Source organism: Marmota flaviventris, chromosome 11, assembly GCF_047511675.1.
Source record: "Marmota flaviventris isolate mMarFla1 chromosome 11, mMarFla1.hap1, whole genome shotgun sequence".
Classification (NCBI taxonomy): Eukaryota; Metazoa; Chordata; class Mammalia; order Rodentia; family Sciuridae; genus Marmota; species Marmota flaviventris.
Window position 1 is genome coordinate 27977405 of NC_092508.1, and position 23925 is coordinate 28001329.

At 36.3% G+C, this 23925-nt stretch overlaps 1 protein-coding gene across 2 annotated transcripts in view; it reads right to left on the reverse strand.

The window, feature by feature from the left end:
- Positions 1-716: 716 nt before the first annotated feature.
- Positions 717-23925, reverse strand: part of Ccnyl1 (cyclin Y like 1) — a 36538-nt gene continuing 13329 nt past the window's right edge. Inside the window, exons 4-10 of one of the 2 annotated variants that reach the window (XM_027941781.2) lie at positions 18780-18880; positions 16229-16264; positions 13669-13720; positions 12220-12339; positions 7886-8052; positions 3928-4090; positions 717-2826 (exon numbers count right to left, since the gene is read on the reverse strand). In XM_027941781.2, the coding sequence (XP_027797582.2) occupies positions 2710-2826; positions 3928-4090; positions 7886-8052; positions 12220-12339; positions 13669-13720; positions 16229-16264; positions 18780-18880 (756 nt within the window). In that variant the 3' untranslated portion in view covers positions 717-2709. The remainder of the gene's footprint in view (positions 2827-3927; positions 4091-7885; positions 8053-12219; positions 12340-13668; positions 13721-16228; positions 16265-18779; positions 18881-23925) is intronic. The other variant, XM_027941782.2, reaches the window with a different exon arrangement.

The following is a 23925-nucleotide window of genomic DNA, read 5'->3' on the forward strand; positions in this document are numbered from 1 at the left end:
TTTCCTAGGTATAGAATCCTAAGAAAACTGCAGTTACCACCTTACTAACAATTTGGTTTCTATGCCTCAAAACAATGGCTGCCCTGCCTTCTAGAGGTAAGGCCAATTGGAGGATCAACTTTTAGTGAAACTACTTATTCTGCCAGTTGTTTCTTAAGTCAGACTCATGTCCACTGTACCTCTACCAAATCTTTTATCTTATGTGTCAGCATTTCTGCTTAGTGAGTGATGTTACAGGATGTAAATTATACTAGTTTATGATAGGTGTTTTTCCCTTCTAAATTAAATCAGATCATTTATCCTAATCAGCAATGTATCAAGAACAAAGTGATCATTTAAAGACTCAACCTTAGGTACCAAAAGTACCTCATGTTCTAAATCTACATTATGCCTTTCTTTTCTCTTGGCATGTGTTCCCTAATTTTTTCTTTTAATCTGCTTTTCCCTCTCAGGGAGAATAACAACTATTCAAAGATGCCATCTAATGCACTATCCCACTAACTACTGTGGCCAGTGATTTTTAAGCATAATAAACTGCTTTCAAGTGGAAGAGAACCTAAGCACAATAAATGAATTGCTATAGCTTCAGCAGAGGCATAGGTCATATCAGTTTCAATCGTCAGTTTAAAAGCCTATTAGGACAGATGTAAACATTTAAGATCTGGAAAGATGTGATACTGTGAGAACAGAGAAGTGTTACAAACACAGTGACCATATTTTAATTAAAATAGAGTTTTATTAGCTTTTCTTTTAATATAAACATGAGAAATAAAAACCACATAAGTTGTAGCATTCTTTTCAAAATAAAACTGCAATCAATACTTGAATCTCCAAGCTCTGAACTCCATAAACAATTTTTTTTTCTTGAGGTGGTAGATTGTAATATTTCAAATACCATTATTTATCACTTATGTCTGTCCTTTAAAAATGATGGAACCTGCAGCACTCAGTATAACGTGAAGCATTGCTATATTGAGAAAGAGTATTCCTGGCTCATAAGTGCAAGATTCCTAGGATTACTTTTAAGTAGAGAAATGGATTTCACATAGTTTAGAACACTAATCGTTTTATATTTCAAATTTAGGTGACATTGTTATCAACCTCTTATATTTACTCCTTGCCTGAAGTAAGGGTTCCTAAGGTTCGTGTAAGTTCTCTCTTATATATAGCAGGACTTGAAATGAGATACCTACAACCAGGTTAACACTTAGGATTAAAAATAAAAATGAATAAGAACTTTCATATCACCTGCTATTAGGGTCCAATTTCTTTTCATTTATTACATGTGAATTAACACTCCTCTTTCATAATCTTCCTTTACCAAATCTATAGAAAAGAAATTTAGGTGATCAAAGCAGATACAACACAATCCTGCATAAAACTACTTTAAAAAGAGGGTACCTTTTTTAAATTTTTTAACCTTTATTATTTATCTCCACAAATTTCAGTGCAATTTTAAGCTTTGACACCTGTAGAAGTATAAATTCTACAAACTTCAGAACATCATTTGAAAGTTAAATTACATTTCTCTTAAACTTAATTTTGCAAAAATATTGAGCTTTCAATTTTTTTGTTCCAGTCAATGTTTGCCATCTTCAAGAGGGACCGCTAACAAAAAATTGAAGAGCTCAACATTCCAAATTTATGAAATTAAGTTTAAAAGAAATGTAATTAAACTTTCAAATGATGTTTTGAAAGAGTTTGTAGTTTTTACACTTTTACGGCAGGACATAGTCACCAAAACTTAAAATTGCAATAAAACCTTCAGGACACCTGGTCTTTATCTGCTCAGTTATCATTGGACCACCATGTTGGCGCATTATGAAAATATCTTTTTAATACATTTACTTAATAAGAGGAAAATTATCAGAAAGTGAGAAGCACCATTAATAGTTCACACACACAAAAAAAAATGCAGTGTGGACCCAACAGAAGTAGGTAGTCAATAGGTGATACGTTCTCTTTATGACCCCAAACATGCCAAAATGCTAATAAGTAGTGCCTGCAAAATACATGAATGGCAAGTGTTATCCAGTAGCTTTTTGGTTTAAACTGATTGCCAATAATGACTAGCAGCTTCAATGATATGATACAGTGGGAAGGAAGAACCTTCAATACCTAAAAATGCTACAGGTTGCTCCTAAGTGGCTTCATGAGTGTTAAGTGGGCTGGGGGTGGGCCAGTGCATTTTTAGCACATGCTAGGCCCTGGCTTTGAGCCCCAGCACCACAAAAAAAAAAAAATTAAAAATAAGAGTACCATGTTTTAATGGTAATACTGCATCAATTCTGAAGGCATATGCAGCAATGGAGAAGGGGAAGAAAAACAGAAAAAACAAAAAGTTATATGGTTAGTGTCTTTAAAAGTCTAAACATTTAAATGATTAATTAAAAAACCTCACATAGTTCACAGCTATTGGCCTACACAGTAAGCAAATATCTGCATGTGGGTTGAGAGCTTTTGCTTTGGAGTGGTTTTTGTTAACTCTGTTTACATTAAAAAGGACAAAAAGTGTGTTTGTTGCTTTGACAAGGTCCCATTCTTTCCTATGGAGTGCAACTGTCATTGTCCATGAGTCTCTTGAATTCGAGGTCTTTCCTTCTGATGAAAATACTAAAACTTTGCTGGTTTTTGAGCAGGAGTGATGATATTTCATCCAGTCTTTGTAGATGAGAGGCTTATGATGTTATTACCCCTCAATTCTCCCTTTTAAGAGAGGATAGCATTAGAGCGCTGAATACCAATGAAATTATCAGCGCTGAAAGACCTTCTCATAGCAGCTCTACATAAGTCTTTGTATTTGTCTTCACACAATCTTGAAATGGCCTAGGAAAGTCAATTAGAACACAAGTAGAATTTTTAAAAAGATTCCAACCTTAAAGGAAAAACACAACTGATGTTAAGCCACACATGCAGACTCCTTTAGATAACTTCATAGTTGTAGCTACCTTGGCTATAAGGCTTTATAGCACAAGATTCTGGATGTGCTACTTCCTATAAATTATTCTAAGGGCCAGGCCAGGAGAACTTTATTATTATTTAACAATTGAGTTTCCAAAGATGTCAAAGATGCTATGAAAGTCTCCTAACGGCAGGATCATCTATTACCTCTGTGAAACAATCGGTATTTATTCAGTTTTCAAATTCTACACAATCTTCATTAGTTATTATATATTCTAAGCAAATTACAATGAGGCAGAATATAATAAGAGGGTAGAAAAGGTGCTACTTCGCTTGCACATTAATTATGGTAGAAAAACATATAATTCTAAGATATCACCCAAATTATCACAAAAGGTGCCATTTTAAAGTTATGTGTCACTTTCGTGGTGAGTGATTTTTGGTGTAAAGTCAACAAATATTACTTTAAGTTACCACCCCACTTAAGTTACCACCTCTATTAGAATCCTGTTTACTTCCTACATCCAATATTTGAAACACCACACCCCACTCCCTGAACTATAGGCCTCTTAGCAGAGCTACTAACTCTAGTAAACTCATGGAATTGAACTGTGATTAATATAAACACTGACATAAATTTGCAAACTGAGTAATGACAACTGAGTCACAAGTGAACCATAATATGTAAATATAATCAGCGACACAACTGACAAGTGCAAGGAATTACCTGTGCATGGTAATGTAGAAGGGAAGAGGTTCAAAAGGAAAAGCAAAGAACAGATTTTCTTTAAAAATATTCTGGATTATGGTCATAGAGGAGATAATGCCTAATTTTTAAAAAGTAATGTGGATCCTGGCATAAACCATGGAGGACACATGAAACATGATACCAGAGTTAATAAACTCTTCAAAATGTGTTAATTTAAAAGTTTACCATTTTCCTAATCATTACTTAATATGATTTAGTCCTAGATACTGGCTTTGGTGGCTGACAGAAAGCCCCACTTAGCGGAAACACAGGCTTACCTCTAGGTTTTGTGCTCTTTCTTTGCTGAGAGGAGCAAACAGAAAATTCAGGTTGTTGTCATCGGCTAAGGAGCGAAGGTCAAAGTAGTATTTGGCATAAACACTGGCAGGAACATTAATATTAAACTGGAGTAGCTCCAAGAAATGCCTTTCCATCTCATTCCTGGAGGAGGAGGAACAAAACAAAACCAAAACCAACACAGAACAATTTTAGTCAACTGGACTATCTTCAAAAATGTCATTCTGAGCTTCTAGGATAGCTCTAAATTCTGTTTTGAAACAAATAAAGGCTACTCAGCTGGATTAATACACTAACGTTCAAACAAGGTACAGCTATTTGTAGTCCTTTCTGCATCCCAGCACTTTGAGTTTGGGCTGAGGGGAAAAGGTTACGGCCCTCTCATGCACTCGTGCTGCTGACTCGGGGACTCATTCTTCAGAGTTCCATTAGTGCAGCTGTACGATTCATACTCCACGCTCACTCACAAGGCCCCACTATAGTGAGCAGATGAAAGGAATGATGTATGCTGTTTATTAGCTCTGAAGAACTTGCAGACATTTTCACCGAGCTGATAACAGGAAGGGGCTTATTGAAGTAGAGAAGCACCAACAAAAGAAGTGGGCACATCACCACGGCAACAAATGGATCCATCGAGAGCCACTGCTATTATCTCTGAGGGGGAAAAACTCTTGAGGCAACAAGGATTCATCTCAAATAAATAAATAAATAAGCTACATTGGATGGGAAAGGAAATCCACCCCTCCTTACCTCAGTGCATGAGGCTATGTCAAAGGGCATAATGCACATTTCTGCTCACCTTAATATTACTAAGGTGACAAACAGTCACTATGATAGTCAAGATACTCATTTTAAAACTTTGGAAGGCACGAAGATCAAAGTAGATGCCAAGAGTAGACGAAACCCACTTTAGGATATGACCTATGGCAGAACAGTGGACTTGTAAACTGTGTTTTGAGAATGAAATCCAAAGATGCTCAGCACCTGCCAGCTCTTGCCAGAGTGGAATGTACACACATGAGGACAAGTTTAATACAGTGGGAAGGAGAAGGGTTGAGAGCAGTCCTCTGCTATATGACCATATAGCTGCCCCTGCTGAAGGTTTAAATCACTAAACATAAACACAGAGGAAATCCTACATTCTAACAGTTTTAATTGCATAAAATAATAAATACTTGAACAGACATGAGAGGTTCAATTTATACAATTGAGTTTCCTGGTTTTAAATTTTTAATATTTTATCCACTGGCCACATCAGAAAATGTGTGATGTTCTCCTGTGTGGAGAGCAGGTAGACTATAAACAGAGACATGATTTTCTCAATTGTTGAAATTAAAACCAAACTGAACCGACTTCCAAAATTAATTTCCTGTTCGTATGGCAATAAGTCCATAGAAATGTAAATCAGATAATGTTTTGATAATCAGCTAATCAGGACTTAATTTACTACAGGAATAAATGCACTTCACTATCCCTTTTATATTTTCTCCACTAATACATTTTAACTGTGCAGAAATACAGTACTTCATGGGATTAACATGTCTATTAATAGAGGTTTTAATCACTGAAGAAAAGCATTATGCATCTTTCTAGGTTTTTTGTTTTTTTTTTTAAATGGCTGAATAGCATACCATTTACAGGCACAGCAAATTTTCTGAATAGCAGCTGGTCAATTTAACTTATTCTTTTGAAAGCAAGTATATTTTAACAAAACACATAGATGGTAGAAAGTTTTAAAAATTTGAGACACTGATTTTTAACTTTCTCATTGCAGACTTAAAAATGAGACCATTCGAAACAGTCAACAGCAGGGGGATGAGACAAATGTATATTAAATACTTTGTTGTAATGCCTTCTAGTTTCCAAAGATCATAAACAAAAACAGCCTGGCAGGAACATGGCTCCTGGTGTTTCTCTGGTCACACAGAAAAGGCGTTGGAAGAACTGATGTTGCAGCTAGCCCCTGCTGCCATCACTGCTCCTGGTGCTCCCCATCTGTGGAAACTGACACATTTCCCTGCATCTTCTCTGATCTTATCACTAGACCCAGAGCCCCAGCCAGTTTAGTTGCAAGTTTTGAGTATATTTCAGCTGCCATTCAGGCAGGATTGGTGTTCATGCGTACAAATTTTGCTTCCTTCAAGGAATCAGTCTGCAAACTGATGACAATATAGTGATCAAAGGCACTTTAGCTTCTTCAACTTCCAAAAATACTTCCCTTTGTTTCAGGTTCTTTTATTGTCATATCCTCTGCTAAGATAGTACCAGCAATATCATCAGGACTACTCAGCTTGCACTATTATCAAAGTAGTATTTTCACCAAGAGCCACTTCAACCACTCCTAAAAACCACTGGTCCCTTCTCAGTCACAAGTGTCATCACTCAGCAGTATATATAGTTTAGTAATTTTGAGGGACAGTCTAGGTAGGCCAAAGGTAACAAATATGAACTCCTGTCATAATCTTGATCTTCCTATGATGCTCAATATAACCAGTGATGCTGCTTTTCATTTTCCTAAATGCCACCCACAAAGACATTTTTCCTTTGAGAGTCTGCTGGAAATCTCTCTATTGTTCATCCTGCCTACCACCTACAGGGCCCTAACCTTCAGTCAGCGTGGCCAGATTAGAAGCCCTTGTTTCACTGGTGTTTCTGTGCCATGCGTGAGGAGCCCCATGACTCAGCAACACTCCCTGCACTGTTACCTCATTCTCACAAACTGCTACTGTGGCTCTGACTGGCTGTCAGTGTGATAAGCACTGAATGATGCCCTAGTAATGCTTTTAGGTCTGCCTGATGGGAATCCTAGAGCTTCCTAGCCCATGAGAACAATTTCTTTCTTTTCTTTTTTTTGGTACTAGGGATTGAACTCGGGGGCACTCAACCACTGAGCCACATCCCCAGCCCTATTTTGTATTTTATTTAGTAACAGGGTCTCACTGAGTTGCTTAGTGCCTTATTTTTGCTGAGGCTGGCTTTGAACTCACGATCCTCTTGTCTCAGCTTTCAGAGCCACAGGAATTACAAGCATGCACCACCAAGTTTGGTTCATGAGACCAATATCTAAACACATGCAACACTCCTAATGAAGAGGAAGCAAGAGCACAAGGATCTAAAATCTTTATTTTTGTATCTCATTGTTTCTGTAACAGATTTTCAGATAAAGGTGGGGCACAAAAGCTAATATATAATGTGTGACTCAGGTTGAAGATATAACCTGTCACCAGTCCAGAGGCTACTTATTTCAAAAATCAAGACTTGCACCCCTTTAAAAAGCACTTGAGGCTGGGGATGTGGCTCAAGCGGTAGCTGCATGCTTGCAGCCTGGGTTCGATCCTCAGCACCACATACAAAGATGTTGTGTCCGCCGAAAACTAAAAAAAATTAATATTAAAATTTCTCTCTCTTAAAAAAAAAAAAGCACTTGAAAGACAGTTTTTAAAAAGCCATGTAAGCATGGCACTATGGCGCATGCCTGTAATCCCAGTAGCTTGGTGGGGGCAGAGGCATGAGGATCACGAGTTCAAAGCCAGCCTCAGCAAAAACAAGGCACTAAGCAACTCAATGAGACCCTGTCTCTAAATAAAATACAAAATAGGGCTGGAGATATGGCTCATTGGTTGAGTGCCCCTAAGTTCAATCACCGGTACCATACCCTATGCCACCCCCCGAAAAAAGCCATGTAATTTTATAATGTTGCATGTTCTGGGAGTAAACTTATAACATGTTTGCCAAAAACCACTAGAAAAATACTTTTCAACATCAATACAATAACACATAAGGACCTACCAATTAATGATAGAAACTTATGTATTTTTATGCCTACTTCCAGTATTTTCAAAAGGTAACGTCTAAAAAAATTTCTTAAAATGTAAACTTCATGGGAGCAAATGAGATACTAGAAACTGAGTAAGATTCACCAAAACCTTACAAACTCACATGTCCTCAACTGTAATGTCCTTGAGGATTTGGCAGTAGTCCACATTCCATACAGCCTGATCGTCCCAAACCTTGGAGGCAAGAAGAATGGCTCCCAAAACGATTCTTTTCCAGTTGGTGGGACAAATGTCGATCTCAGCATAAGTTAAAAGCCTTTCTAAGTAGACCTGCAAAAGTAGAGCACTAGTCTTTGATTTTAGTTCAGTTTAAGTGTTCTGTTAAGAAGTTGTGGATGACAAATTTCCTCTGTGTTTGACAAGAAAGTACCTTTTTTTTTTTTTTAAAGAATTTTTAAATATTTATTTGTTTTTTAGTTTTTCGGCAGACACAACATCTTTGTTTATATGTGGTGCTGAGGATCGAACCCGGGCTGCACGCATGCCAGGCGAGCACGCTACCGCTTGAGCCACATCCCCAGCCCAGTACCTTTTCTTTTTGAGTTCTACAGAGACTTTTGCTTAGGTAAAGCAAGAGGCCCAAGCATAGCTATAAGTTAGATACCTCTGCTGTTTACTCTGCCCATGCAAATTTCCATTCCAATTCTGGTCATAGGAATGACTGGCAAAGGACATCCTGAAAAGCAGCACTGTTATAACCTTCACATGCATAAAGGGCACCCACCACGCACAGGCCCAGATTCAAGTTGTTCAGTAAAGACCTAGTGACCCCCACGTGCAATTACAATATCTAGCTGGTAGTTTTATAATGATTTTACAGGCAGATCATGCTTGAATATGTAAGTACCCAAGATGTATAGAGCACATTTTAATCTTTTTTCCCCCCACAATAACTAGCCCTTTTATGGAGCTAGTTGAAAATAAGAACTGGGGGGCTGGGGATGTGGCTCAAGAGGTAGCACGCTCGCCTGACGTGCGTGCGGCCCGGGTTTGATCCTCAGCACCACATTCAAAACAAAGATGTTGTGTCCACCGAAAGCTGGAAAATAAATATTGAGAAGAAAAATTCTCTCTCTCTTAAAAAAAAAAGAAAAAAGAAAGAAAGAAAATAAGAACTGGTGGACAAGAGAGCCTCCCAGTGGTTGCTGAGAGAGCAGCACATTAGGTGCAGGTCTTTATGACAGTTCAGTTTTCTCTGAATTCAGCCCCTTCTAAAAAGAAAACACATGTACAAAAGGATGGTCATTCTCATAGTCCTTATTTTTCATATTTCCATTATTATTTCATGAGAATTCATTTTCTCTCACATATTCTGCACCTTACTCAATTCCATTGGTTTTAAGGTGGTTCAAAGCTGCAGGTCTCTGCACCATTGGGACTCCTAAACCTTCCAGGCAGTTTGAGTTTCATGAGTTATTTTACACATATCAAACATCTAACCCACAAAGAACTGGATGAAGTTAACAGCCGAGTAAAGATTATCCAGGAAAGTGGTCTGTTTTCACTACAAATGGTGCTCTGCAAATATACAACTGTCCCTAGGTATTGGCCGAGGGTTGATCCCAGGACCAAATCTAATCAGATACCACAATTTGCAGATGTTCAAACACCTTATATAAAACCTTTGCACATCCTTCCACATACTTTAAATAATCACTGGATTACTTACAATATGAGAAGAGGTCATTTACTTAGCATTACAATGTAAATGCTAAGTAAATAATAACTGTTATACCATCCTGTTTAAGGAATAATGACAAAAAATAAAGACACAATTTTCCCCAAAATATTTCTGATTCAAAACTGACAAATCAGAGGCAGAGCCCACAAATATGGAGAGCAGTCTATATGCTATTTAAAAACAGGAAAAAAAATCCACTTTTAAGAGTATGTTTACTGTCTGAAGGTTATAAGACTGACAGTTCAGATTTGGCAATGTTCTCTAACTCGACTGTTTTAAAAAACAAATGGTTATTCAACATTAAATATTCTTAAGGAACCTCTTCTCATTTTCCAAAACTTGGCACTCTGAAGTATCCTAAGAATGAACCTCCTCACAGGGTACAACTTTCTTATGAAATAAGTAGCAATGAGACAACACTGGCAATCTCTCAACCTTTACTGATCAGCCTGTTCTATGCTGACACTCATTTACCCCACTAGCCCTGCTGTGTCAGTGGAAGAGAATTCTGTCTTACCAGTGAAACCAACTCTTCTGTTAGTGCAGTTGACCCCATCCCACTTCTGTAGAACACTGTTCCCACAAGTACCTTTTGAAGACTTCGTCTCTACCAGAGGTTTTCCCCCAATATAAATGTGTTTACACTCTTTCCTCTCCACAATATTTCCTCTCTGTTCATGCATCATGCCCATGCCAGATCCTCACCTCCCATTCTCTCCCACTTTCCTCTACCCACTGCTGCCATCATTCTAAGAAACTACTCTTAAGGATCAGTGCTTTCAAACTTGCTAACCAGAGCCTTTTATGCCAAACCTCAACACCCCAAAAGTCTTCCTAATATTGGACAAAGGCACTGTCATTTGCCTAGTGTAGGGCCAAAAACCTACAATTTGAGTTATCTTACTCCACTGTTAGCAACTCCTGTAGTCTCTACCTCCACTGGTGGTCTAGAAGCTTTCTATCCTGACCTGCCATTTGTCATCGCTCACGTGCATGACTCTGCTGCCTCCTACTGCTCCTCTCTGACCTTCAACTACCTCTACTCTACCCAAAGCAGTCAGGAAAAGCTCTTGCATTAGGAACACTTCACTCTCCTATCACAATCTACCAAAGTTACCTGTTAGCCTGAATTTAAACTTCTTTTGGAAGCCAGCAAGCTATAAAGAAGGCCCTGGGAAACTGCCAGTGTAAGTTCATCTCTTCCTAGTTCTTCCCCTTATTCCTCACTCTCACCACCCGCTGCCCTACTATTCCTTGAGCACATAAAACATGTTACTGCCTCACAGCCTTGGCACTTGCCCTGCTGCAATCCCTGACCTTTTTGGCTTCCTTGCTTCAAGTCAGGTTGCTGATCAAATATCACCTCTCCAATGAGGCCCTTTCTAATCATTCCACCTGAAACAGAAACCTCTCTAATTATTCTTCTTCTTGGCATTTGCCACTACGGGTAATATTCCTAAACCTGAAAAAATACTTGAAGTCTTCCTCACCAGAATATAAGCTCATAAGGACAAGAACTTTGTCCAATCTGTTCCCCTTTGCCCCAGCACTAGAATAACAGTACAAAGTAGATACCAGAGAGTACATGTATAACTTCATTTTAACCACATCCTCACCTATCTAGCTTCTCTTCGTCACTCTCCCCTGGTTTTCCTCATATTGCTATAGCCACTCTTCTGGAGACTTGCACCTTAAATGTTGATGGTAGATCTGTGGGGACTTTCTGTCCACTTTTCATTGTATATATTCTCTGCATTTGAACAGCCACTTTTAATTCCTTACCTCTAATTTGGATTCATGTTCCAATCCTGGATATCCTACTAATGACTACATATTGCCACTCTGCTATCTCATAGGGACATCAAACTTATCTAAAATGAACTACCATTCTTCAAACCTATCTCTCTCCTTCCTGCATTACCTACTTCTACATATAGAAGAGACCTCTGAGCAGTTTCTATTGAAGCACACAGCAAAACCCCTGCATTACCTACTTCTACATATAGAAAAGACCTCTGAGCAGTTTCTATTGAAGCACACAGCACAACCCTCTTCTCTAAATTCTAATTGGATGCTAAATGATAGAAGTGTCAGGCCACATAATTGACTTTCCACTATGCATTTGTAGGGAGTCAACCACCTGAATAGCAGTTACTCAAACTGATGAAGTCCTACCTTTGAAATTCTATATGGATGAAGCAAAGGTAAGAACAAAGCTATAGCTTAGCAGGCTAACAAAGCCTAAGAACCACTGGTACTACCATTCTGGACAACTTTGTGAGCAGACACATAATTCAATAGGATGGATTAACACCCATTACCCAAGGAACAGAGAACTGAGGGCAATAATTCTCAATCATGACACACGCTGGAATTGTCTGCGGAATACAGCCTAGGATATGGCTCAGACCTGCACTGAATCAGTCTCTGTGCACCACATGGTTTTGTTATTGCTCCCCATAGCATGCCCTGTAGGTATTGTGCATACTGCATGTGCTGTAGGCACTGAGGTGTCGAGGGGATCTCTTCTATTACCTTTAATAATAATTATTTTGTTATAAAAAATGCAATGACATCATTTTAAACCATCATGATTACTAAAGTCAACTATGTGTTATTTACTTTCCTTTGATAAGTTCCTCTTAATAAAGTTCTGATGATAAATTTCAGGGTCCTACTTTTATTTGTAAAACAAGACATTACCCTATTTACAAGACCAATTTCTAAACATGCTTAATAAATAAGAAATATCTTACCAACGTTACTATTGCACATTCAGCTGTTAGTTGTGCAGCACTAAAAAGAGTACGAACAAATCTGTAAATAAATTTGTGTTCAGGGTCATGCTTAAAGTATTCCTCTGGAACCTTTTCTCGCTGAAAGAAGAAAAGATGCAATGTAAGTTATCTGCTGATGAAAACTACTCTTGAAAAGTACTTTTAAGATAGCAGCCTTCACATTGTGCCAATGTGTACCTTAAATAATTTTGAGTAGCATTTCTTTTAGTCTTTCAAACATAAACAGTGGGATCTTACAGTCATAAAGTGTTTAACACCTTTGTCAATGACAAACTGCATACTGGGATTAACAGGTCCCATAAGGTATAACCTAGTGACACTGCAGCCAAGTTAAGTCTGTGTGAATCCATTCTGATGTTCATACAACGATGAAATTAAGCTTTCTCAGAATATATCCCATTGTTAAACAACACATGACTGGACAAATTATTCAATACCCATCACTGTTTATTAAATTTTTAAAAAAGGGGGCACAAATTCAAGCTCAGAAAACTGATGTTCCTTTTTACTTTCCCTCCACAGAATTCTATCAAAACCTATTTCTAGTCTGAAAAGTTTCGTTGATTATGTTATATTTCTCTGCAATAAACTTTGGAAAGACTTTAGTATGCTGTAACCACAGGTTCCAAAGTCTCACTGTCCAAAACAATAGTCACCAGTCACAGTGACTGTTGAAGACTCAAAAGTGGCTGAGTTTTCTAATTTAAGTTTTGTGAGCAGACACAATAATTCAACAGGATGGATTAACACCCATTGCCCAAGGAACAGAGAACTGAGGGCAATAATTCTCAATCATGACACACACTGGAATTGTCTGCGGAATACAGCCTAGGATATGGCTCAGACCTGCACTGAATCAGTCTCTGTGCACCACATGGTTTTATTATTGCTCCCCCATCAGCATGCCCTGTAGATATGTGTACATACTGCATGTGCTGTAGGCACTGAGGTGTCTAGGGGGATCTCTTCTATTACCTTTAATAATAATTCTTTTGTTAAGAGAAATGCAGTGGCATCATTTTAAACCATCATGATTACTAAATTAGAGTTTAAGTTTTCTAATTCTCTTCAGAGATTTTACACATTTGTTGGGTTTATTTACAAATATTTATATTGTTTGATGCTACTGAAAAGTATCTTTTAGCAAAGCTACATTTTCTCTTATTGGGTGGTACATATACTCACCTTAGCTTATTAAACAAAGCTACAAGTCAGTTCTTACTTTATTATAGACCTGATAAAACACTTTTTCTAAGACAATTGTATACGGCATGAGGTGGGAAGGAAGATGATTTTGATTTCAAGCTGAAGGGAGTGATTTTCTTCTAGTAATTAATCTCAAAGCAAAGCAGCACAAAATAAACAATCCTTTGAGAGGAAATAGTTAAAAAAAAAAGTGATACTTACTGTGAGTGGATGTGATCTCTCATCAAATATATCCAGGGATCTATTTGCATCTCTATAAAATAAGAATGTACATTTAAAAATTTATTCAGGAATTGTTAATATCTTCCTAAAATATCTGCTAAGAATAAAGAAGGGGTTGGAAGGAGCAGCTTAACCTTCAACAAAGCAAATAGTTTGACAAATTCTTTTCCTGGATTCTAGTGTTAGGACCTCTTTTTACTCAGCAAATGAAGTACTGTAAAGCCTTTTCTACAATAACCAGGTAGAGCTGCACAAACAGGCAATGCCAATTAATCAAATATATTTTCACTTCTCTTACAAAGCAGTAGTGGTGGGAAATCAAGTCTTGAGAACTTTAATGAACATAAATGGATTCAGATTTTCTAGATTTTTTTTCCTCTTTAGTTTTCTATTATGTTATTACCATATATTTCTAGTTTCTTCTAGTTTGAGTTTAAAAGTTATTGGCTGTCTTTTTATTTTAAGACATCAATCTTTTCATTTTAAAACTAAACAATACACTGTTCAAACTAGTGGTTCTCTGTGGTCTGTGAAACTCTGGAGATTCCCTTGGTACTTTCAGGAGGCCCATGAGGTCAAAACTGTTCTTATAAGAACATTAAGACATTACTTGCATTTTCACTGCTGAACACTTGCAATGACTATAAAAACAAAAGTGAGTAAAACTACTGATTTCTCAGTATGAATGATACTAAGAGTCATTCTATTCTCCACTGCCACTTGCAGTTAAAAAATAATAATCCTGCTTTACAAAGCATGTTCTAGATGAAACAATAAAAAATAATGTCACTAAATCTTGACCTTCTTTTTAATATTCTGAATAAGTTGAAAGTTCACCTAAAGCTTCTGCACACTGAAATAATAATTGTGTTAAGAAAAAGCACTTGTGATTTAGCTGTGAGCTGAACAAACTGCTTATCATAGAATACTATTTTTATTTGAAAAGATAAAATATTCTCAAAAATGAAGAATGAGGCAGGCATGGTGGCCCGCACACCTGTAAACCCAGCAGCTCAGGAGGCTGAGGCAGGAGGATTGCAAGTTCAAAGCCAGCTTCAGCAAAAGCAGGGTGCTAAGTAACTCAGTGAGACCCTGTCTCTAAATAAAATACAAAATAGGGCTGGGGATGTGGCTCAGTGGTTGAGTGCCCCTGAGGTTCAATCACTGATTACCAGCACCCACCCCCCCCCCAAAAAAAAAAAGAATAGTGAGCCTGTCACTTCAAGGAAAATAACAAGTATTCACTGCAAGGATAAAATTTGGGCTGTCAAGGTGAGATCAAGATTTTTGAAAACCTGTACCTTCTGCTATAGACTTGACAGTTTCTCAATCCCTTGAGACTTTTTGATAAGATTGGAGGCAATACTAATGAAAGTGAGTCTTCAATACTATGAAGAAATGTGAACTAACACTTTCCAAATGACCATCACGATATTATAAAATCATGCACTGGTCAAAGATTTATTCCTTCTGCAAGATACATCAATGAATACTAATATAACATGTTCATTGATACAAATCAAAATTTCATTGTAACTAATTTAAGAAACTAACCTTTTATAATGTTTTAGTGTAATGTTAAAGGGTATCCACAATTATCTGAAAGTTTTAAAAAATACAACTTTTTCCAAAATTAATATCTGCATGAGACTAAGTTATCTCATTGTTTCTTCAAAACAAATTGCAAACAAAGTCAGAGAAAGGCGAGAATCTAGTTGTCTTCTATTAGGCTAAATATTAAAGAGATTTGCCAAAGTGTAAATTATATCACACTTTTCACTCAACTGAAAAAGTGAAGAAAAACTTAAAATTATAGAGAATAACTATTTTTCATGATAAAAGTTAATAAGGTAGTTCTTTTTTTAATATATATATATATTTTATATATATAATATATATTTTGTATATATATAATATATATATTATATATATTATATATATATATTTATATATATTTTAGTTGTAATTGGACATAATACCTTTATTTTTTAATTTATTTTTATGTGGTGCTGAGGACTGAACGCAGCGCCTCATACGTGCTAGGCAAGCTGCTCTACGGCTGAGCCCCAGCCCCAGTCCCAATAAGGTGGTTCTTAATCAGAGATGATTTTGTCCCTCAGGGATAATTTTTAGTTGTCACAATGTGTGTGGGGGATGCTACTGGTATCTAGTGGGCAGAAGACAATGATGCTGTTAAATATCCTACAATGCACAGCACAGCCTCCACAATAGGGAATTATCTAGCTCAAAATATCAACAGTATCAAGGTTAAGAAACCCTGTATTATTGTATATATAAATATATTTAATTCTCAACTTAAATTTCTAAAACAGTAAATGTCAACATAATTCACAGAAATAGATACTCTGGAATTTTAAGAGAGTTCTGAGAACAAAAAGAACAAAACTCCAAATGATACATCTCAAAATTGTAATAAAAGCACTCTACAGCTTATAATGTTTTATAGTTATGACCTATTAACTATATATCATGCAAAGTAATTAGCTAGAATAATAAAACAGGTTTTTAAAGAGCTCACCTGTTCTTTATGTGGTAATATATTGCTAAGGTCACACTGAAAAGGAAAAAAAAATATTTTAACAACTTATCTGTTATAGCTGACATTTTTTTTAAAAAAAAAAGGTGTAGGGGACCTTCCAATCAGCCCTGAAATCCTCCAGTTCAGAACAGTACCATTGGGCATTTTACCCCTTATTTAATTCTGTTGATTATTACATACAAATTATTAAATATCTTCCCTGTTATTTGCCCGTCCACCCACAGAACCTTTCATCCCATACGAGTTGTATTTGTCCACATGCTTAAGTTTAAGCCATAGCTTTTTTTCCCCCCTGAAGTTAGGCCCAGCATTTCAATTGATTTAGTTACCTTACCCATCTACCCACCATTTTTTATTACCCTAAAAGTAAAAAAGTGAAAGTGCTATACACCAGATAAAATTACTTTTACATTACTAGTAGAAAATCAGTAAGTGCTCACAAAAGATGAAAATAGGTCTAGCCCATCCTGAATAAGCAGTGCTGACAATGTAGCATAATACTAAACAGTATAATATTAATGGCAGATATTTCCAAACTGGAGTAAGTGAAATATTAATAAACAGACAACTCTTTACACATTATGTTACTGTATTCTTAAGTTATCCAAAGATTCTTTGTGTTAGGGAAAAAAGGGTTCTCTTAGGTAAATTTTGATTCCATTTGCTCTGTCTAAAATGAAGCTCAAAATGAGGGAAGGCAAATCTGAATTTTAAAAGCAGGTGTATACACTATTTTAAATTTTAAATTAAAAAAATCAATATTACTGGCATCAAAGATGGATACTTCTATAGTGCTTCAAACAGTTTTATTTCCAAAATTGATTTTAAAATCACAGAATTTGATGTTATATGCTGAAAAAGGACCACTAAACCTTATATGGCATTTTCATCCAACAACACATTATACAAATAAAGGGGATGAAGGCTTAAATATGACTTGCCCAAAGTCCCACCGAACAATCAGAAACAGTTTTCTATACTCTTTAATAAGCAGTGGCTCCCAAACTTCGCTGCACATTGGAATTGCCTGAGGAGGTTTAAACAGAACTGACCTCTTGAGACAGTCCAATTAACTGGGCATTAAGAATGATTTTAAAGTTCCCTAGGTAAGTGCAATGTGCAGCAAAATTTGAGATTGACATAGGGTTGAGATCAGAATCACCTGAATGTTTTGTGCACTTTATATCCACCACCAGTTTCCTAAAAGGCTTGTGAGCGTCTATGGATGAAGGGGAAAAGGAAGGTGGGAAAATGCATGTTTGTAGAAATGTATTCTGAAAAAAAGTCGCATAGGTGATTCTAAGAAGGCTTAGAATTCCCCTAAGAACATTCCCTTAAGAACAATGCACAGAATTTTCCTAAAAGTCAATTTGCCCTATTAATTCTCTCAATAAATCTTTCTTTCACCAATAGTGAATGTACTGAATGATTATTTTTAGAATTTAATGAAAGAAACTAAAACTTACTGTACTTCCCAACACAAGACTTCTAAACAACAAACTCAGTTAAGAGATCAAAAAGCATGAAACCTACATGTGTTAGCAAGGTTACTCTTTAAAATTATATTCTGAATTATACACTGAAACATCAGAATCTTTTGAATTCAAAAGAAGCCGAGGGTTCTAGCCAAAGTAGAGTGGTTTTTTAATCATGGCTATTTAGGGCTGAAAACAAACATTCAGTGATTACTCAAAAGATGCCAAATCTCAGAAAGGGCTTAGTTTTTGCTGAAACACAATTCAATCTCAACTACTGTTATACGTGTGAGAGGAAAGTTACATTACTGTGTGAACTTGCAGTTTTCAACTGAAGTAGAAGTTACTGATAATTTAATTAGCTAAGAAATTAAAAAGCTGGTATATTATAAATAAAATAAGGCTAATTAGGCTTTTTAAACTAAAAAGTAAAATTAGGGATAAGAATATTAACATTCTAAAAAAGCACTTTCCAAACTATGTTCAAAAAAATCAATACTCACATCCCAAGAAGTCATTAATAATGTTCCCTGGACAACCCCAACATCGTGGGGGAAGCTCTCTACCCGGTTTTTGTTGATGTCATTTTAATAAGTTTAAAAGGTTCATCTTGGAGTGTTTTGAAAGTGCATCTTTTATTTCAAATGCCAATATGCTTTGGTGCCAGGAGTAGACTAGATAGTCTTTCCTCCTACAGTAGTTTCCAAAGTAGTTAACAAGTATTTTAGATATGAAACTCATAACTGTTTTTTTCCAGAAACATCTGATAAAAAGCACCTCTTCTTATGTTCAATAGTGTCTTAACAACATAAATGCATCAAATAAAGAGGTACACTTTTCCTGAGATTCCTATTTGCTAACTGGCTTTCCCTTTCACCAAAATGGAAATTGAAAACTCACATTTAGGTCCTTAAAAATCAATGTATACTTGACCCCAATTTTGTAAACTGAGCACTAAAAAGGACAGTCAATAGCTGAAATTACCAAGTATGGCTGGGATGCTTTTAGCAGAAAGGGGTCTGTCACTCAGCCCTTGGCAACCTAGTTGTACTCACCATTTTATTGTGGTTCTAAGATTAGGCTGGCTGACTGTGCTGTCATCTAGAAATATTGTTGAGCATGAGCTATACTTTTTAGTAAGCTGCCCTGGAGATACCTGAAGGGGAGGGAAATAGAAGAAAATGTCACAGTAAGTTAAATCTATAAAATGTGTTTATTTTCCTTGGTTAAAATGTCAAACGATAAAGCATTAAGATATTTCTTATACTCTGTGAATTGCCTGAGTGTGATATCATGTGTGGCTCTACAGGAAACCCATGGGAGGCTCTTAACTTCACAGATGATGTTTGAGGATTGGATTATAAAATGCTGCCCTTGGTATGGTACCTATAATCAAACCTGGCAAGCATCTATTATGAATTAATCCCCTTAATAAATACTGGAAAAAGTTTAAAATAAGATTTCAGTGTTTTCCTCTTAAGCAATAAAAAGCAGTTGAGAAGGTTCTGTTTCTACTATTCAGTAACTACAATAAAATGTAATGCCTTAAATAATACCAGCACAAAAGCATTGTGCTGCACTAAATGAAAGCCTAATACCAAATTTACTCATTTGCTAGTACTAAGTGTCTAAGTGTAATTACACAAATGTTTTGGAATCAGAGGCTATGTGCCAGGGCTATTTAATCACTAACAAGGCTTGGGACCATAGGTCTGAGTCTATTCTCATATGTAGAGGGTAAAATTATTGCCTTAAGATTCTTTCACATCCAAAATCAGATGATAAAAAACAACTTTGGGAATTTAGCTTTCACTTCACTTTTAAGTAGATTGCCATTACATTTCATATGAAAACCTCAGCCATTCATTCAAGATTTTATTTAGTTTATTCTCTTATTTGATCCACATCACAACACCTCCCTGCCTCATTAGTGTTACTCTCAGCCAAAAGTCTTTTTCTTCCTTGCCCCAGAAGCTTGACTCCTACCTTCTGGGATACCTTTGCCAACAGCCACATCACAAAATTCATCCTCCAATTCAATACTTGCAGGGAGGTTATCTCCCATATAAGAAACTAAGCTGCTCCAAAGAAAGGAGGACTCTTACTGCTCCTATCTCCAGCTGCTGAGCATAAAATTGGGGACAAGTTAGGGAGTTCAACAACTGTCTGACAAATTATTAATTAATAATCAATTACAATTTGGAAGACAAATCTTGGTACAGATACAAATTAGTGAAAATTTACCTGAAGTGATACTAAAGAGGTGACAATGAACTTTTTGAGGCCTCTAAATAAACTATCATTAAAACACTTTAGAAGTATCCATTTAATTGCAAAGGGTAAAGAGTGCAAGGATATAGAGCAATAGTCAAATACTGAAACAGCCTAAACTACGTTAAAACAATTCTCATCCTTAAAAAGCCAATACCGAATCTCATCACTGAGTAGTTGAAGATTAACAGCAGCATTCTTTAAAACCACAGATTATCAACAATTTTAATGTTTTTTTTAAAAAAAGCTAATTCAGATAAGCCTTCCTTCCTCCTATCAATATAATGGTTTTCATCATGATTTTACTTTCTCCCATCAGCAACCCCTACAAATAAATGAAAGATGGGACAGGGAGAAGACCTAGCTGAAAGTACAAAGCACTTAAAAGTCACCAGTAGTCCACAGTCAGAAATATCCATAAGGTACATAAAACTGCATTTTGCTTGTTTTAGATGTTTTTATGGCAAAGTCACTTTTTTTCCTTATTAACAAAAAGTGTATAACTATTTTGGAGGAATAAATTCTCCTTTTAACTAAAAATGTTTTAACTATATCTAAGTGTGGATATGTTTCTTAAGCTATTCAGTTAATATGTATACTGTTGAAAAAAATCACTACACTGGAATAAAAAAGAGGGACGAAAATGAATCAAAATTTAGACTACTTGGTAGAACTTTAGGTGATATTTTCTTCCATTTTCTCTATTTACAATTTTTTTTTTTGTATCATGAATGTATATTGGCTTGTCTTTGAAAACATTAATGCCAAGTCATTCAAAAATTTTTAATTAGATGTGGTCTTACAAACTATGAAAGCTTCATTAATGAATCAGCAACTTACTGGCTAGATCCAACCAAAAAACATTCATCACTTCCCTTTAGTCCAGGCTTACTCTAAACTGATAAAGACAGAGGAATCATTCATTTTATAGGAAGAGTCATTTCTGTTACCTTCTCTCCCACTGTAATCAGGCCATTCCCAAATTTGAAGGTGACTAGAAAAGCTGAATGCAAAAACTCTCTGTTGCCAATATATAGCAAAGGACATACCATCACTTCCAGCTATTCAAACATTTCAATCTTGAGACTAGAAGGTGGCAGAACGAAGCCTCTAAGCAAAGCCTAGAATATAGCTGCCAACAAGTAACTTTCCCCTCAGCTTGCATGAAAAATTAGGACAACTTGCCCTTTATTGTTAAAACGTTACCACTGCTGGCTCACAACCACAAAAAACTACACTGACAAACATAAGGATATAAAATACAAATACTAAAAAAAAAAAAAACATTTCTGACAGATGGTTACTAAAAGAGACACAAACAATAGCATCTTTCTTCTTCCAATCAGCACAAATGATAAGGTACAGAATTTTGTAATTCTTACAGGAAAGGGAGTACTTAAGTAGACTTAAGGTCAAATGGCAAAGACTAGAAAATAATACCTACTAATCTGGTAAATCATAACCAGAACCTTACCATCAAAGGTCAAGAATTTGTTGAAATCCTGTCCCCACCCATTGACTTTTCCCATTGTGCCTATAGCCGCTTATCTATTAAAAAACAAAAACAAAAGCCTGAAATCCGCCCCCCCATATAATACATATTTGGGATATGTTCCTTTTTTTAATATTTATTTTTTAGTTTTAGGTGAACACAATATCTTTATTTCGTTTCTATGTGGTGCTGAGAATCGAACCCAGTGCCTCATGCATGCTAGGCGGAGCGCACTACCACTTGAGCCACATTCCCAGCCCCTGGGATGTGTTTTTAAGAATCAATAACATTTAATCAACCTCAAATTTTCTAACACTTTATGCATTCATGAAAACTATTCCAACTTTTGTTGCATAGTAACAAGACAATACAGCAGGATGTGTATTTGAAAGAATTCTAAAACATGGCCTTATATATGCTAATTACAGGTAAAACTTTTAAAAGTTTGGACCAATATCATTAAGCATATTGATTTTGAGCTTAGATATATACTTTAAATACAAGTTCTAAATTCATTTATTAAACATTGAAGATTGACCACACATATATACCCCTTTCCTCCTGAAATCTCATTAAAGGTATAAAATACAGGTTTATAGCTAAGACTAGGAGACAGGACAGAGAGATGATTTTTTAATGTTTGAAATATTAAAGTAGATAAAAGAATAGTAACATGACAGAAGAGTAGAAACACAACTCTGGTGGCCATGAAGAATCAATGGCAGGAATAAGCAAGCCAGTTTATCTCGCAGAACCCATAGAGACTCAGATTTCAGAGACACAAAGCACCTTGGAATGAAACATAAAACAAAGATAAAGGAGGGTCAATTGGAAATTTGTAGTTACAACCCAAAGTCCATCTGTCCTCCATTTTATAGGGATCTAGATATTAATTCTCCAGATATATTAAACCTGACAGTTTCTGGGCTTAGAGTTACCATTCTCAGAGATACTGTGGGTAAAACCTGGAAAATAAGAGGAAAAAAATACATACTCCACACCTCCCTTTCCCAACTTCTGAAAAATAAGCAGCCATGCTTGTACTCCCTAGGCAGAGAAGTGGAAGATCCTTCTCTGAAGAAACTGAACTATCCAGAGTCAGGGCCCCCCATATAATAAAAATACTGAGGTCCCAACAAATGAAAAGCTGGGCATGGCCTCCAAATCCTTGGAGTGAAATCCATCAGTTAACAAGTCCTTCTCATACATGGTGCTTCAAACCAAACAAAGTCAGGGTCTACCACACATTTGAGGCAAGCCTCGAACAAAGGATTAAAAAAAGGAATTCATGGGAGTGCTTAAAATTTAAGAGTAAGTGAAAACTCAAGACAAAAAATTCAAGAGAAGGGCTGAAGAATCTCTAACTAGGACAAAAAGACAAACCAGAAAATGGGGAGGAAATAGAAATTGGACACTGGTGTAGAAATACTGTCAAAAAGGCCCAACATCTGAATGACAAGAATACAAGGGAAAAAAAAAAGAAAATATCAATGAAATACAAGAAAATTTTCTACAAAGAGCTAATCTGCAAACTAATGGCCCCAATAAAATAAAAAGGTTCCTAACAGCCAGGCGTGGTGGCACAAGCCTGTAATCCCAGTGGCCCAGGAGGGTGAGGCAAGAGGATTTTGAGTTCAAAGCCAGCCTCAGCAAAAGTGACTCATTAAGCAACTTAGTGAAATCCTGTCTCTAAATAAATGCAAAATAGGGCTGGGGATGTGGCTCAGTGGTTGAGTGCCCCTGAGTTCAATCCCTGGTATCAAAAATTAAAAAGGTTCATTAACAAGCCATATCATGCAACTTCAGAATCCCCCAGATAGAGAAGATACTAAAGCTTTCAGAGAAGGTATGGGGGGAAATTTAGTAATTTTAGCTGGTTATATATAATGTAGAATACAATGGCAAAAATTTATAAATGAGGAGACAATAAAGAAATATCGGGACTGGGGCCGTGGCTCAGTGGTAGAGCACATGCCTCATACATGTGAGGCACTAGGTGCAATCCTCCTCAGCATCACGTAAAGAAATAAATGAATAAATAAAAGATATTGTGTCCATGTGCAGCTAAAAAAAAAAAATAAAAAAAAAGAAGTATCTTCACCACTGGAATAATTCGTTTCAACCTAGAATCCTACTTATACTTTTACCAAATAGGAGGAGCATATTTATGTGCCCTTTCCCAGGAAAATGTACAAGAGGTATAAGACGACAGAGGGAAACACAAAAATTACAGGATCCAATACAAGAGAGCAGTTATTCGAGATCCCAGATGACTTCAGAAAGATACCCCAGGAAAAATAGGCAGAGAACTGCTTAACAAAAAACCAGTCTGTTTTAGAGTAGAATGATGGAAGACTGAGAAGGGTTGCCTCCAGGAAAAAAAGACTAAACAGATGTGGTTTAGTAAAGGAAAATGTTTTTTTATAGGCATGTGACAA